The sequence below is a fragment of the Camelus dromedarius genome, chromosome 24 (assembly GCF_036321535.1).
Source record: "Camelus dromedarius isolate mCamDro1 chromosome 24, mCamDro1.pat, whole genome shotgun sequence".
Classification (NCBI taxonomy): domain Eukaryota; kingdom Metazoa; phylum Chordata; class Mammalia; order Artiodactyla; family Camelidae; genus Camelus; species Camelus dromedarius.
Genome location: NC_087459.1, coordinates 21524126 through 21537797, shown reverse-complemented (window position 1 = coordinate 21537797; position 13672 = coordinate 21524126). Strand labels below are relative to the sequence as shown.

The 13672-nt window shown below is 53.9% G+C and overlaps 1 protein-coding gene across 2 annotated transcripts in view; it reads right to left on the bottom strand.

Annotated features, from left to right (window-relative positions):
- RNF40 (ring finger protein 40) overlaps positions 1-13636 on the bottom strand; it is a 29505-nt gene extending 15869 nt beyond the window's left edge. The window contains exons 1-20 of one of the 2 annotated variants that reach the window (XM_010996146.3): positions 13490-13636; positions 13178-13381; positions 12591-12758; positions 12314-12455; positions 11466-11672; positions 10793-10914; positions 10519-10665; positions 10347-10421; positions 9447-9566; positions 9173-9352; positions 8842-8977; positions 7869-7990; positions 7354-7781; positions 7149-7266; positions 6877-7026; positions 6488-6700; positions 6283-6408; positions 5012-5152; positions 4827-4928; positions 1616-2874 (exon numbers count right to left, since the gene is read on the bottom strand). In XM_010996146.3, the coding sequence (XP_010994448.1) occupies positions 2698-2874; positions 4827-4928; positions 5012-5152; positions 6283-6408; positions 6488-6700; positions 6877-7026; positions 7149-7266; positions 7354-7781; positions 7869-7990; positions 8842-8977; positions 9173-9352; positions 9447-9566; positions 10347-10421; positions 10519-10665; positions 10793-10914; positions 11466-11672; positions 12314-12455; positions 12591-12758; positions 13178-13309 (3006 nt within the window). In that variant the 5' untranslated portion in view covers positions 13310-13381; positions 13490-13636 and the 3' untranslated portion in view covers positions 1616-2697. Of the gene's footprint in view, positions 1-1615; positions 2875-4826; positions 4929-5011; positions 5153-6282; positions 6409-6487; positions 6701-6876; positions 7027-7148; positions 7267-7353; positions 7782-7868; positions 7991-8841; positions 8978-9172; positions 9353-9446; positions 9567-10346; positions 10422-10518; positions 10666-10792; positions 10915-11465; positions 11673-12313; positions 12456-12590; positions 12759-13177; positions 13382-13489 lie in introns of those variants that run through there. The other variant, XM_031432877.2, reaches the window with a different exon arrangement.
- Positions 13637-13672: the final 36 nt, after the last annotated feature.

Genomic DNA, 13672 nt, shown 5'->3' with positions numbered 1-13672 from the left:
AAAAGGTACCTTTGTCATTGAGGCCAGTATCTGCTCACCCTCAGAGGCCAACCAAGGTCAGCATTGGTCCAGGAGGACCTTTGGCCTGCCCATCCCAAGGGCCCAGGGTATCACAGCCACTGAGGGAGGGCTACAGGGGTTTGTAAAGGATCAAACATCCTGTATGGAGGGACGTGACCAGCCCCTAAGGCAGATCTTCCCAGCACTGGGCGGTCTAATTGCAAACAAAGATTTATGGAGAGTTTACTTTCTTACTGCAGCATCAGTGCTTGATGTTCCTACTCAAATTCTGGGATCTTTATCGCACTCTCTTGGGCTCCAGCTTGAGAAAATGGTTCGATGCTTACTTTATTAAGCGTGGGAACTCAAGAGTTTTTAGCTCCTCTGGATATGGAGAGGTGTTTGGGGAGGTGATGCAGTCACTTGCATTACTAAGGAGCCCAGTGAAGGTGACTCCTGGGAAACAGGGCAGTGCTCACAGAGGATTGGCTGACCCCGACCGGCTCCCAGGCGCAGCACTCCTCTCAGAGACGGACCGCATCTCTATGATGCAATACGCTGCGTTTTTCCCCAACCTGACTACCACTGCCCGGGGCCGCGGACACTTCCTCGGCCGGATGCCAACCCCCGCCGCGGCCAGAGCTTCGGCAAGCGTGCCCACTGCCGCCAGCCCTGCGCCAGAAGTCACCGTAGCCCGAGTCTCCGCCTCCAGTCCGACCTGGTCCAGGGGCTGCGGACCCGCCGAAACTTTGGGCACCAGGTGGGGCCCTAAGGCGGACAACGCCGCGAGCCCCCGCGAAGGTGCTACCGCCGATAAAGCTGCGGGAGCGCGCAAGGGCATGACTGCTGACAAGCCGGCAGCGGCTCCCGTGGCCATGGCTCCAATTCCAGCTCCTGTTTCGGCACCAAGCCCGGTCAGCACCGGCCAGAGCGCGAGCCCCAGCGCAGCCTCGGTGAAGGCTCCGCCCGCGTACCCGACAGAGCGATGAACCCACAGCACCATTCGACACACGGTTCTCGAAGACATGGCTAACAGCCAGCACAAGTTGCAATGAAGGAAGTCACCCGCTGAGATGTCCTGTCTGTCCGTCCGAGGGGGAAGGGGCGGGTAAAGCCGTTGGGGAGAGACTGGGTCCAAGCCTGCCTCTGGCCAGCACAACTGGGAACTCGGCTCTTACCTCGGAGAATCTAGTCAGCCGGTGCCAATAAGGGACTACATTTCCCAGGATGAACCTCGAGGCTCCCAGCATCCCTGTAGCCAATGACTGCGGGGGGGGGGGGGGAGCGTGGTGAGCCCGTGAGGACGCGGCCCGCAAAGTTGTGACGATGCAGGGAGTGTCAGCCCCTCCCCGTGGGAACAGGAGAGGTCAGCGGGCTGCAGCGGACTGACCACGACACTTTCTCCTTGTAGACACGCCCCTCCCAAGGGCCCAGTCCGGGAAACCAAATGGCAGTTAGGTCTAAGCATAACTAGTCGTTGGAGGCGGGCAGGACCAGGGTATCTCATTTGTGCAGGCCCTCCAGGTTCACATGTCAGCCAGGGGAGCTTGGGGAACAAGTTTTAACAGCCAAAATCCAGGACCACATTTAGGGTAGGAAGCCTGGCTACTAAGACTATAGGCTGAGTTGGGCGTTTATTCATAACAATTAACAGCCTATACAAGACATTTCTAGAGCAGGGGCTGTGGGTCCGAGTGGACCCTTGCACCTGTTCAGCAGCTCCACCTTCCAGGTCCCTGTGTACTGCCTTTACAGCCCATGGAGTTTGCTTGGGCAGGCAGCACAGGAAGCATCGTGGGTACAGGCTCAGTCACAGGGTGTTAGGTGAAGCTCTTCTACCTGGAATGATCGGAAGTTGGCCCAGCAGCCAGTCTTTCCCTTTCCCTCCTGGGAAGTTCTGCCCCCACTGCAGTTAATAAGGCCACCAGGATGAAACGGTCAGGGTTAGGGACCCAGCAGAACCTTGGGAAGCATTGAGGTGGGTGTAAGTGGGCCTGTGAGCAAATTAGAGATTGGGAGGGGTCTGATTAGAATAGAAACTGATGAGCTTGGTTCAGCACTCCCAAGATGAGGGCAAAGTGACTGCAGCAAACTCAGAGCTTCCCAGAGGAAGAGGATGGTGCCCTCAACAAGGGGGTGCTCTTAGCACACAAGACCAGACCAAAACCCCCAAGGAACTCCACAGGAGGGAAGCTCTGCCCAGGTTTGGGGAGCACTAGGTAAAGGAAGTTTCCCTGGGCCCCAGGGCCCAGTCTTAGGGCAGCGAGCTGGGGACCTAGCCCATCCCTGGTCCTCACTTGTGGGTAAGCAGGTAGTGAGCCTTCACTTGTGTGAGAAGTCACAGCCCGGAGAATTTCCTTTAGGGCTGAGATGGGCCTGTAGAGACAGTTGAAGAGTTGGGGCCAGCTTCCAGGAAGTTCAGCTGAGTGCTCTCTCTGGGCCCCTCACAGCAGACCTTTCCTGCAGGGTGAGTGCTCCCTAGGCTGGAGCTCTGACCTTGGGGAAAAGGTGGAACTGAGCTTGGCTGATCCCACTCCCACTAGCATGCACTGGGGCCCCTGAACCAACTATGTGGGGAGGGGATAGGCCCACAAGGTCCGGAATGGAGAGTGGGGGCCCCTGGGTGTGGGGTGGGGAGGGACTGGAGGCACAGCCCCCAGGGTCCACGGGTGTTCCAAAGTCCCCTGAGTTACAGGTTCAGCTGATGTAGACACGGTGGAAGTCGTGGGCACCAAAGGCTGCGTTGCACTTGGGGCACTTCCTCTGGCGGGCCTCATAGCGGCCCCGCACACACTCGAAGCAGAAAACGTGGAAGCACTTGGTAAGGACTGCATCCTTCTTGCGGGTGTTACAGCAGGGGCAGGTCAACCGCGCCTGGGCCGGGCAAAGGCATCAGCTCGGGAACAATCCTGACAGTGCCCAGATCCCAAGATGACAGCAAGAGGCAGTCCAGACTAAGCCCACCACACAGCAGACTGCATCTAACTCTCACCATGACCCTGGGACGTGAGGATGAACACTCTCCAGAGGAAACTGAGGCTCAGAAGCTGAGGTCTTGAAACTAGGAAGTAGCACAGTCTGGACTTGAAAACCCAGGCAGTGATGGCCAGGGGTCAGATGTCCCCTCTTAAGGTCAATGACCCACAGGCTCCAGCCTGAGCTCCTCTGCCCTGTGGTTCCATCTCTTGCTGCTCTGGCCTTCTCTGGCAAAAGCCCAATCCTGGCTTAAGCCAACAGCCTACCTTCTCCCCACCTGCATCTGCTAAGTCACAGCTTGGCATGGCAGTGCCACTAGAAACCTGCTGTTCTCAACACTCAACTGGATCCCTCCCTAGTACTGCCCAGAGATCCAGCTTTGGGTCCCTGGATTCATTTCTCTCTGTTGAGGGTTTACAAATCTCCCCTATTCTAAAACTTCCCACCTGCCACCAGTTGCCTCCAACTCCAGACAGGAAATTCCCACAACTCAGCATTCCCCAACATTCATCCTCTGCCCTGTTTGAAATCCCAGCCCAGACCACCACCTCAGCAACTCTCTCCAAGCATCGCCTCTTCCCTAGCTCTCAGAACCCATCAGCATTTGACAGGCTCCAAACTCTGTCCCTTCTCAGAAACCCTTCCCTTCTCCCCATGGATGCCTTCAGCTGCCTGTGTCTCTTCAAGGCCAAACTGCTACAAAAGGTTGTCTATTTACTGACACACCCTCCACTCTCTCCTCACTCCAGTAGGCGAGAGTCCAGGTGACCTGACGTCCATCTCCACCCAACATCCATTCCCACCAAGACTTCCAAATACAAGAGGCATCTTTAATCACTTGCTTCATTTGCCTTCTGGGCAGCTCAGACTCAGCTCAGCCCTGTCTCCTTGAAAGTCTTCCCCAATCAACTCCCTCTAGATCGCTCTCCTTCCCCCTGAACCACAGGCTTCTCTTCCTCTGCCCATCATTTAAGCTTTGAGGTTCCTCAGGGAGAGTGACCTCTGTTCCATCTCGTACCACAGACCCTTCCTGGGTGACCACATGTGGCTTCCACCTCTGCCTATGCAGACAATTCCCCAAACCCTTCTCCAGATCAGCCCTTCTGCTTTGAGTGCCTTCCCAGAGGGCCTCTCAAAAAGTCCCGCAGGCACCTTATTCTCAACATCCTTGAGATGTCACTATTTGGTTTAAAACCCTTTGATGTCTCCACATTGCCTAAGGATAAGTCAAGTATCTCAACAGGGCTTACCTTACTCTTCAGGATCTGACACTGCTCAACCCCCTCCAGGCTTGTTGCTGCCCACAAAATCCACATTCTGACCTTCAACTCTAACTGTCCAGTTCTGTCTTCCAGCACGCTTCTCTCAACTAGAGGCCACCACCCCTGCCTTTCCCTTTGCTGGAACTCTCTCATCCCTATTCCTCACAGCTAACCCTGACTCATTCTTCAGTTTTCCTTTAGATGATATTCCTTCCAGGAAGCCTGCTGATCCCCAGGGCTGTTAAGGGCCTCCCCTGAGTTCCCACAAACCCCCTGGCCTCTGTCATCACACTGCTTATCACTCAGATGAGAGAATTACTTGGCTCCTTCTCCAACAGACTGTCAGTTTCAAGAGATCTGAAACCAGGTCTAGCTCCCAGTGCTCCCACACCTAGGCAGGCACTTTGCCTGGCACACAATATGCATACCCTATTTCATCAGTTGTCTTGATTCTCTACGATGGGTTCTGCCCACTTTTTGCTATCCTACCTTACTTCCAAGGTCCCCAGCCTACCCACTGCAGCTCTCACCAAATTCCTCTCTAAGATTCCTAGGTCAATGGAGCACAACCCAGCCCCACAGCCCCACCTTGTACTCCTTGATCTCCTCCTGGAGAATTTCATCAGCATCTGCATAAACCTCCACCTTCCTCTGCTTCTCCAGCTTGCGCCGCAGCCGTGAGATGTCCTCCTAGGGCAGGAGAGGGGCTAGGCTGAGTGAAAGGGTCCTCGATCTGAACCGCCTGCCTCCTCCATCTCTAGACATTCACCCACCTGAGCCCTCTTGAGGTTGAAGCTCTCTTTCTCACGAGCAGCCCGGCTCTCTGCCAGGCAAGGCTGGATCTCTCGAAGCCGAGTCTGCACATGCTCCAGCTGCACCTTCAGGTCCTCGGCCAGCTGGGCCGCTTCCACAGCCTAGGTGGGTGGAATAGGGAGGGCCACCATTTGCCTGAGCCTGGGGAGTCAGGCATGTGGAGCCACGGTCCAAAGACACTTGCGTCAAATGTCCAGTGATTCCTGCTCTCGGAATCAACTCCAATATCTTCAGTGGAACTGGTCCTGCCTCCTGACCTCTCAACCCTCACCTCCTCCTATTCTGTCTCATTCCTCACCTCCTCCTATTCTCTCTCATTCCTCACCTGCATAATGTTCCCCTGAAGAGCTCAGGGCTCTTCTCTCTGCTCCCATCAACTCCCCCAAGACACATACTTTTTTCCTGCAACTCCCCCAGGACTCTGCTCAAATGTCATCACCTCTTGTGAGAGGCTCTATTTTTCTTTCACACACCTCAGTTTCCTTCCTAAGATTTCCTGTGATCTATAATCATGTCTTTTTATCTATAGGATTATTGGCTTGCTATCTGCCCCTTAAAACTGGGAGTTCCCACTTCCAGCAGGACTGTCTCGCTCCCATGGTCTCCCTGACACTCAAGGACGTCCTGGTATATAACAAGGGCATGACTAATGCTGCTTAAATGAATGAATTAAATGGAGAAAAAAGTTCAGTAGGGGGAAGAAGATGAAAATCGGTATTAATCTTAAGCCTTTACCCTGAGCTAGAAGACTTACATCATAAAGATGGCAACACAGGTCATTCCTGACTCTGCTCCCCCCTCAAAAGAACAACTACCATGAGCTAAACGTTTCTTAGGCTTAATACAACTACGTGGCAGGGACCACCATCCCATTTTACAGGTAATCAATGTAGTGGTCAGGATGTGGGTTGTGGAGCCAAGGAAGCCCAGGCCCAAATCGAGTTCTACTTTCTTCAGCAAATCAGCTACCTCTCTGAGACTCAGTTTCCTCACTTGTGAAAGGTGAACAGTAACAAAAACTACTGTGAGGTTATTGAGACTGAAGTGTGACCAAGTACAGTAAGTCCTCCACATAGGGTCCGGAACAGAGTTAAGTGTCTGAGATGTGAGCTGAGAGGAAGCAGATTTGGGATTAAGCCCAGGTCACCTCCTTCAAGTTCTCTAAGCAGAGTCAGAAAGTGAGGCTGTGAGCCAGCATCCCAGTTTGCTGTCCCCTCAAGTCTGGCCTCACCTTCCTCTTGTTGAGCTCCAGGGCCTGGCTGCGCAGCGTCAGCTCCTTCTCCACACCCCCGAGGCTACCCTGCAAGGCCCGCTCTTTTTCCTCCAGCTTCTGCACAGTTAGCAGCTGGGCATCCACCTGAGGACAGGAGTGGGGACTCAGTGCTGGGGAGCCCCAACCTCTCTGGCTGCACCCTAGACGCCCAGGACAGTCATACCTGGGACTTGAGGCCAAGAACCTGCTCGCCCAGCTCATCCTTCTCCTCCCGCAATAGCTTATGAATCTGGTTGGCCTTGATCCGCTCTGACATCAGCTTAAAGTTGGCATCATCCTTCTCCCGCAACTGCTGTAGGAGCCGCCCGTTCTGTTCCTGCATGTCCTCAAAAGCCTGGCCTGTCACATCCATCTCTGACAGCAGAGCCTCCTCCTCCTGCAGCAAGTGCGCAGGGACAAGATAGAATGTGGCAGATGGACAGGATGACCATGGGGAAAACACAGGAAAACACAGCTAAGCAAAGAACCAGAGTGGACAGAGGCCATCTGCTAGAACAGGAGGTTTAGGGAATCCCAAAATTCAGAAGAAAGGGGACCAAAAGAGGGTCACACCTGCTTAGTGGCACCCAACTTGCGCTGCAGGTGTTCTATCTGTTCCTCTGCCTGCCGAATGCGCCGCAGGGCATCCTCATCCGCAATCTTCTTGCTCTCCCTCCGATCCCTCTCCTCCAATTCCCGGATTCGGCTCCGTAACTCATCAACCTATAATCACCCAAAGGAGGGAGCCCTCAACACTGCTTCCTGCTGACCTAGGGCTCTATACTCTAGTTAGAACCCCCTGAGGCAGCCTCTCTGCATGTCCCACAGGCCCTACCTGCCCTCACCTCAGCCTTGGCCTTGCGTTCAGCTGCCATGAGCTGCACCTTATCCCGCTGCTCCTTGGGTGCTGACTTATACATGTCCAGCAACAGCTTCATCTCCTTCTGACTTTCCTGGGCCTTCCTAGGGAAGACATAGGAGGAAGGTTTTGGTGAGCAGGGTTGGAGGCCACTCGGCAGGGCTGGGAAAGAGAAAGGAATAGGGCCTCACTTGAGCTCTGCTCGGAGACCTTTGAGGAGCTCTGATTCCTTCCTCTTGGCCTCCTCCACCTTGGCCTTCTCCCTATCAGCCCTTGACAGAGCTGAGGCTACTGATGGGGGTCCCAGGCCAGGCCCTTCCCGCTCCCGAAGCTCCCGCTTGGGCCTGGCCTCAGGTTCTCGGCCCCGAGAGGAGGGGCCCTGGGCCCCGGGGGTTAGGGCCTGGGCATCTTCCTCCGAGGGGACCAGGTCTTCCTTCTTTGCTGAGGAGGTAGTAACGGTGGTGCCAGGCACTGAAGCCGTCTCCTTTCTGGCATCAGGAGCACCAACAGGGCCTGGCCCACCCTCTTCTTTCCCTGGGGCTGGGGCACTGAGGCTGGAGTCCTCTGGGTGGCCCAGGCTGGGAATGGAGTGGGTAGAGCCACTGGCCTGGGCCCGGAGCTGCAAAGCAGAGAGAGAACAGGACTGAGGCGAGATGCTGCTCCCTGGGGTCGAGCCGTGGCTTTTCCCAGGCAGCACCCTCCTCACCTTGCCAATCTCAGCTTGTACTTCCCGCAGCTTCCGCTTGTATCGCTGGGCATCCCCCTTTAGCTGGTGGTTGTGGTTTTGGAGGCTGCTAATCAGATGGCGCATCTCCCGGTTGATGGGCCCTAGAGGAGGATGGGGAACGGAGGTTGGACTGGCCCCTGGGTTAGGGGCCCAACCCTTCAGTGGGGGAAGAGGCAGGATCAGAGACATCACTCTCATCATAAAGGAGAGGAACACTGAAGCCTTATATATGGAGTATGATCTCATCGGAGTAAATAACTGAAGGAAATTCACCTAAAAGTAACTTGACACAGCCAACGTGTGTTATCTCTGCTAAAACAAATTTTGTGAAATATTTCCAAATTTCCCTCAAAGGAACACGTAACTAACTGTACATGCACAGAAGGAGGTTAGTCCACTTCTTCTGGCCTTTTGAATAAATATCTTCTTAGTCACATTTCCCTGGCCTCCCCATTCAAAACTGCAACCCCTTCCTTCAAATACTTCCTATCTTCCCTCCCTGCTTTATTTTCCTTAGTATGTTTGTCATTACCTGACACACATGTTCTATTTTTCCCTCCTTTGTTGCCTGTCTTCCCCCACTGTCACAATGCTCCAGAATAGCAGAGATTCTGTGTTTTGTTCACTTGTATAATCCCAAAACCTAGAACTGAGCCTGGCTCATAGGCAGTGTTCAATAAATCTTTGTAAAACAAACAAATATCTCAGAGAGGCACCATGAGACCAGAGAACCATGGATGTGGCTGACAGCTCATGTTCTCCATCTGCCACCTCAGCCGGCTGTAACCCTCACTGTCTTTGAGCCAGGTGCTGTGGTCCCTGTTTTCCATAGGGAGAAGAGACTCTGTGAAAGGAAGGGACTTAACCTCTTGCATCTGGACAGGCATTTGGCCACACCAGGGCCCAGCAATCCCAGATAAGGCCCCACCTCAACCCTGTCCTCACCACATACCCGCCTGCTCGTTGGCCGCCAGGTTCTGTTCAAACTCGATGCGCAGCATCTCGTACTCCTTGCGTACCTGGGCCAGCGTGTCCTCCAGTTGGATAACCTCTGTGCGCAGCTTCTTCTGCAGCCCCAGTTCGTCGCTCTGTGGGATGAGGCAATAAGGACCCACAAACCCCTTAGCTGCAGCAAGCTCCCCCAACTTTAGGCCTCAGTGGCTTAGGAAGACTTTATTCCCAAGGCAGGCACAGAGGGCCTCCAATACCCTTGACCCAGGAACAACTGGACCCTAAGGGTCTGGCCCTTACCTCTGGCCCCCACCCCTGTTCCAAGGCCATACCTCCATGTGTTCAATGTGTCTCAGGTGGGAATTCTTAGTGGCTAACAGCAGCCCCCGGGCCTCGTCCAGCTGGGTCTTTACTTGCAGAGACTCATTGTAGAGCAGTGAGAACTGGGCCTGCAGCATTCGGTACTCCCCTGTCTCCCGTACAACCTCCTCAGGAAGGCTCCGCAGGGCCACCTAGGGGCAGAGATGCCAAAGGTGATCAGCAAGAGCATTCAGAGCTCAACTCTATCTTGTGGGCCCAGGCCCTCTCAGCTCCACGCAAGCTTACCTTGAGGCGCTCATTGGTCCGCACAGCGCCTTGAAGTTCAGCCTGTAGCTTCTCCAGCTCTGCCATGCGGCTATTGGCCAATTCCTGGTTTTCCTCCAACTCTGCATTCAGCATCTCAAACTGTGGAGTGGGAAGGGCCATGGGAGGCAGGCCAGGCCAAGGAGTATGCTTCCCTCCATTCCACCATATGCCCCACCCAAACTCCCCTATGTAGAACAGTGATGTATTCTGAAACCCCAAGGACAAGCCAGGCCCAGGCACTTCCCTAGGGGCGCCTGGGCAAGTGGGAGAAAACTCAATACTGCATGGGCAGTGCTGGGAACCAACACTTAGAACTGACGGGGTCAGGGAAGCCTTCCTGGAAGAACCGAAGAGCAAACAGAGTAAAGGGAAACCAGGCACAGTGACCCCCACAGCACCAAGAAAATGTGCAACGACCAAGAGGTGAGAGAACAAAAGCAGGAACAGGAACAAGACAGTGACTGTGAGGTCCCTTCTCAACTACACAGGTGGGAATACCAATTGATCCAACATACCCTGACATCTCTTTTCTAGAGGTACTTTTTGGTTTTTTTTGTTTTTTGGCACTTCCAGCCAACTGATATACTATTTTATCTAGTTCTTGTCAGTTCCCCAACTAGAACCTAAGCTTCAGGAAGAGTTTGACTTTTGACTATCTTATCTCCAGTATGTCTGCTTCCTGGCACAGTATCCAGTGCTAAGTGTTCAGCAAATACTTACTGGATATACAAAGGAAAGAATTAAACAAAGAGCAGGGTGAGTGACAGGGAAGGGCCTCAGAGACCACAGCTGGATGTCTGTCCTTAATTCTGAGGGAAACTGCAATGATGAGTTAGAGAAAAGGTTGTAGGAGGGACTGGGAAGAAAGCCGCTGCTCACCTTCTGCATGCTGAGTGTTATCTGGCCCCCCTGGAAGCCAGAGGAGCTCCCAGACACATAATAGCCAGAGTTGAGCTGTGGAGAGAAGAGACAGACACATGGGTGTGGAAGGGAGAAGCGAGGGCCCCAAGTACCCTGCTCTGGCTCCATCTGACCCAACATCTGAGCCCACCTGCTCCAAGGCCTCTGCCAGGTGCTTATTGAGCTTTTGCTCACGCTTGCGCAACTTCTCAATGTCCCATTGGAGGTCCTCTACCGTTGTCTCCATCTCCAGCACTTTGGTCTCTGCAGATGTCACTTTATCCTGTAGCTCAGAGTACTGAGGACAATGTAGGAGACAGATGCTTAGACGAGGGACTTGGCTCCCTGAGATCCTTGGGTGCCCACCTAATCCAAACCCTGCCCCGGTTCTTTCTAATCCCACCCTGCAAAAGCCCAACTCTCACCTCCAGGGAGATGCGGTGGTGCTTCTCCTGTAGCTGGGTGGCCAAGTCCTGTAGGCGCCGGTTCTCACGGCCCAGCTCCCGGGTGCGTGCCCGAACCGCCTCACCGGGGGGCTCACTGTCCCCTGGGAAGGCAGGGCTTAGGTAAGAGCCAAGTCCAGGGCAATGGGGCAAAGTACTAACTCATTCTGGAGTCTGCTATGTGCCCAGTGTGATCCAGCTGTCTTTTTCTCATGACAAAGCCAGGAGTCTTTATCCCCACTGTACAAAGGAGGAAACAGCTCAGAGAGGAGAGCCATTTGCCCAGAATGCCCAGGAAGGACTGACAGCACTAAGGCTAGGGGAAGTATGTCTGCCTACAAAGCTGGGGCACTTATTGCTATGCCTTGTGGATCAGCAACATCCACCAAGATTTGCACGAAGTGTTCCCAAGAGGTCTCCAACCACATGGGGGAGGCACCCTAAACATCAACAACCCCTCCCATCTGTCTCTCTAGACTTCAGCTTCAGGAATCAAAGCGAGAGCTCCCATCTACAACCTAACCCTTCCCCTGAGAACATGGCTGAGTTATTCCTTGGGGAATTGTGGCTGCCTTTGGGCCAGGGGGACTGAGGAAGTACCATAAAGATGCCAATGGGGACGGACACTTCTGGGGTAGGTGCACAAAGCACTAACCTCGGCTGTATACTCGCTGACAGAGTTCCTCCACCTGGCGCTGTAGGCGATCTGAGGCCTCGACAACACGGGACACAGCTGCCTTGGAGAACTCCATTCGGCCCTGCAGCTGCAGCTCCACCTCCTCACTACTGCTGGCGCCCAGTGCCACCACAAACGCCAAAGCTGGCTCGCTGAGAGGGGGCCGCAGCTGTATAGGCAGGGGCTCTGGGAGGGATGGACAGACCCTCATGAAAATAACAGCCACAGTTACCACCACTTTGCACCAAGTTCCAGACCCAGCCCTTCAGCTCTCTATGGCTTACCGAATCAACACAACCAATGTCTGTCCTACAGTGTTACCCCATCTTAAAAGTGAAGCAACTGAGGTTCAGGGAGGCAAAGTAATCTTCCCAAGGCCAGAGAGCTCCCAATTCACTTCCTCAGGGAAGCCTTCTCTGCCTTACTAATCCTGCTCAGTCTACTGCACACAAATTCCCATTCAGGGGTCCCTATACTTTATTCTCATTAGTTTGTAATCACTTCCTCCCTAACAGCAGGAGCATTATTTCTCTTTTACTATCTGTCTCCTCCAAATCTACAATAGTGGCAAGTGCATAGTCAACATTTAACATTGTGAACTAAGAGTGTCAAAACACAAACTGCACTCAGGTTCTAAAGCCTATGTTCTTACCCACTGCACTTTGCTGCCCAAATATGAATTCGTGTGTGTGTGCGCGCGTGTGTGTATGTTTGCATGCACAATCGTGTGCAGCTGGGCAGCCTAATGTCAAAGTCCCCTCCTCCCCAGCACTTCCATTTTCCCAGAACTTAATTAAGCTTCCCAGATCCTAGGACTCTAGCCCTACCCCTCAGCTCCGATGTCCCTGGCTCTGTAAGAGGGGTCTCATCACGTGTCAGCCCCTCCTGGGTCCCAGGCATCTCTGTCCCTGAAGACAGCTCTCCTTGGCTCTCATGGTGTCGGAGAAGGGCTTCCACAGTTTCATCCAGCTGAAGGGAAAAAGCACCAAAAATATTATGAATTCCTCTGGTGCTTTTCCAGCATGATACTCCTTTCCTAGCAGAGGCATCTGAGGCTAGGCAGCTGAATCAAGGCCAGGTCTTGGAAAGTAGAGGGGCATCCACCTGGGCCCAGTAGCGATTGACAATGAGGAGTGTGGCATCATCTGTGGCCTGCCGCTTCTCCAGCTTCTCAATTCTTTCTCGGAGTTCATCCTCACAAGCCTGTCTCTGTTCCAACCGCTCTGCTAGTTTTTTGTTCTTGAACTGCAGAACCTTCAGGTCCATCTCCTCCTACCAAGGAAACAGACGGACTGAGGAGAGGGTCAAGCAGGGCCCAAGAAACCAATCACAGAGACAGAGGAAAGTAAATGGAAAGGATAGGAGAGGAGTATCCCCAGGCTAACTGCTAACAGCATTTAAAGAGGCTCCCACTCCCACAGAGAAACCATCTTGGCTGTAAGAAGGGTCACATTCTGTTTCTGCTTCTTTCTTACTCTGAAGTCTTTGACAAGTTACACACTCTCTGGGGACCTGTTTTCTTATCTGCAAAGGGAAGGCAGACATCATGTCTTCGGTTTCCTTCAAGAGTGTTCTGTAAGGGGGATCTTGCTAAATTTGGGGAACTGGCAGTAAGGCTCTGGACGATGTGGATAGAGAACAGAGATGGGAGTTCTGGCAAGTTGTGAGGGCTGGGGCAGGAGCCCACGAACCGTGGAAGAAATGCCCCCAAGACGAATGGGCTCTATAAGTGTGGTTGTGGTCTTCTCCTCGCGGCTCAGCTTCTTCTCTGGGGGCCCGGAGCCCCCATCACCGGCAGCGCGTTTGTTGCCGGGCCCAGACATGGCCGCGGCAGCGAGGAGCGGCGCAGGGTCTCCCGAGGGACGTCAGGCAGGAGTAGGGGGCACTTCCGTCACCTGCAGAAGACAGAGAGCAAAGATGTGGAAGCAGCCAGAGTTCCTCGGCCCCAAGCCTCCCCTGCACAGACCTGCTGGACCCCGCCCTGCCGACCCCGGGCCCCTCACCGGCAGCAGGTTCAACCTAACGCCGCCATCTTGGACTTCACCGGACGTCACTAGCCTCCTCAGCACAGAGCGCAGGCGCCAGAGACAGTGCCGGATGTGGCGAAGTCTTCTCCATTTCCTGTTTCTATTGGTCGCCCTTTGTCCCGCCTCTCGGGTTCCGTTTGGTTTCTTTCTGAACAACTC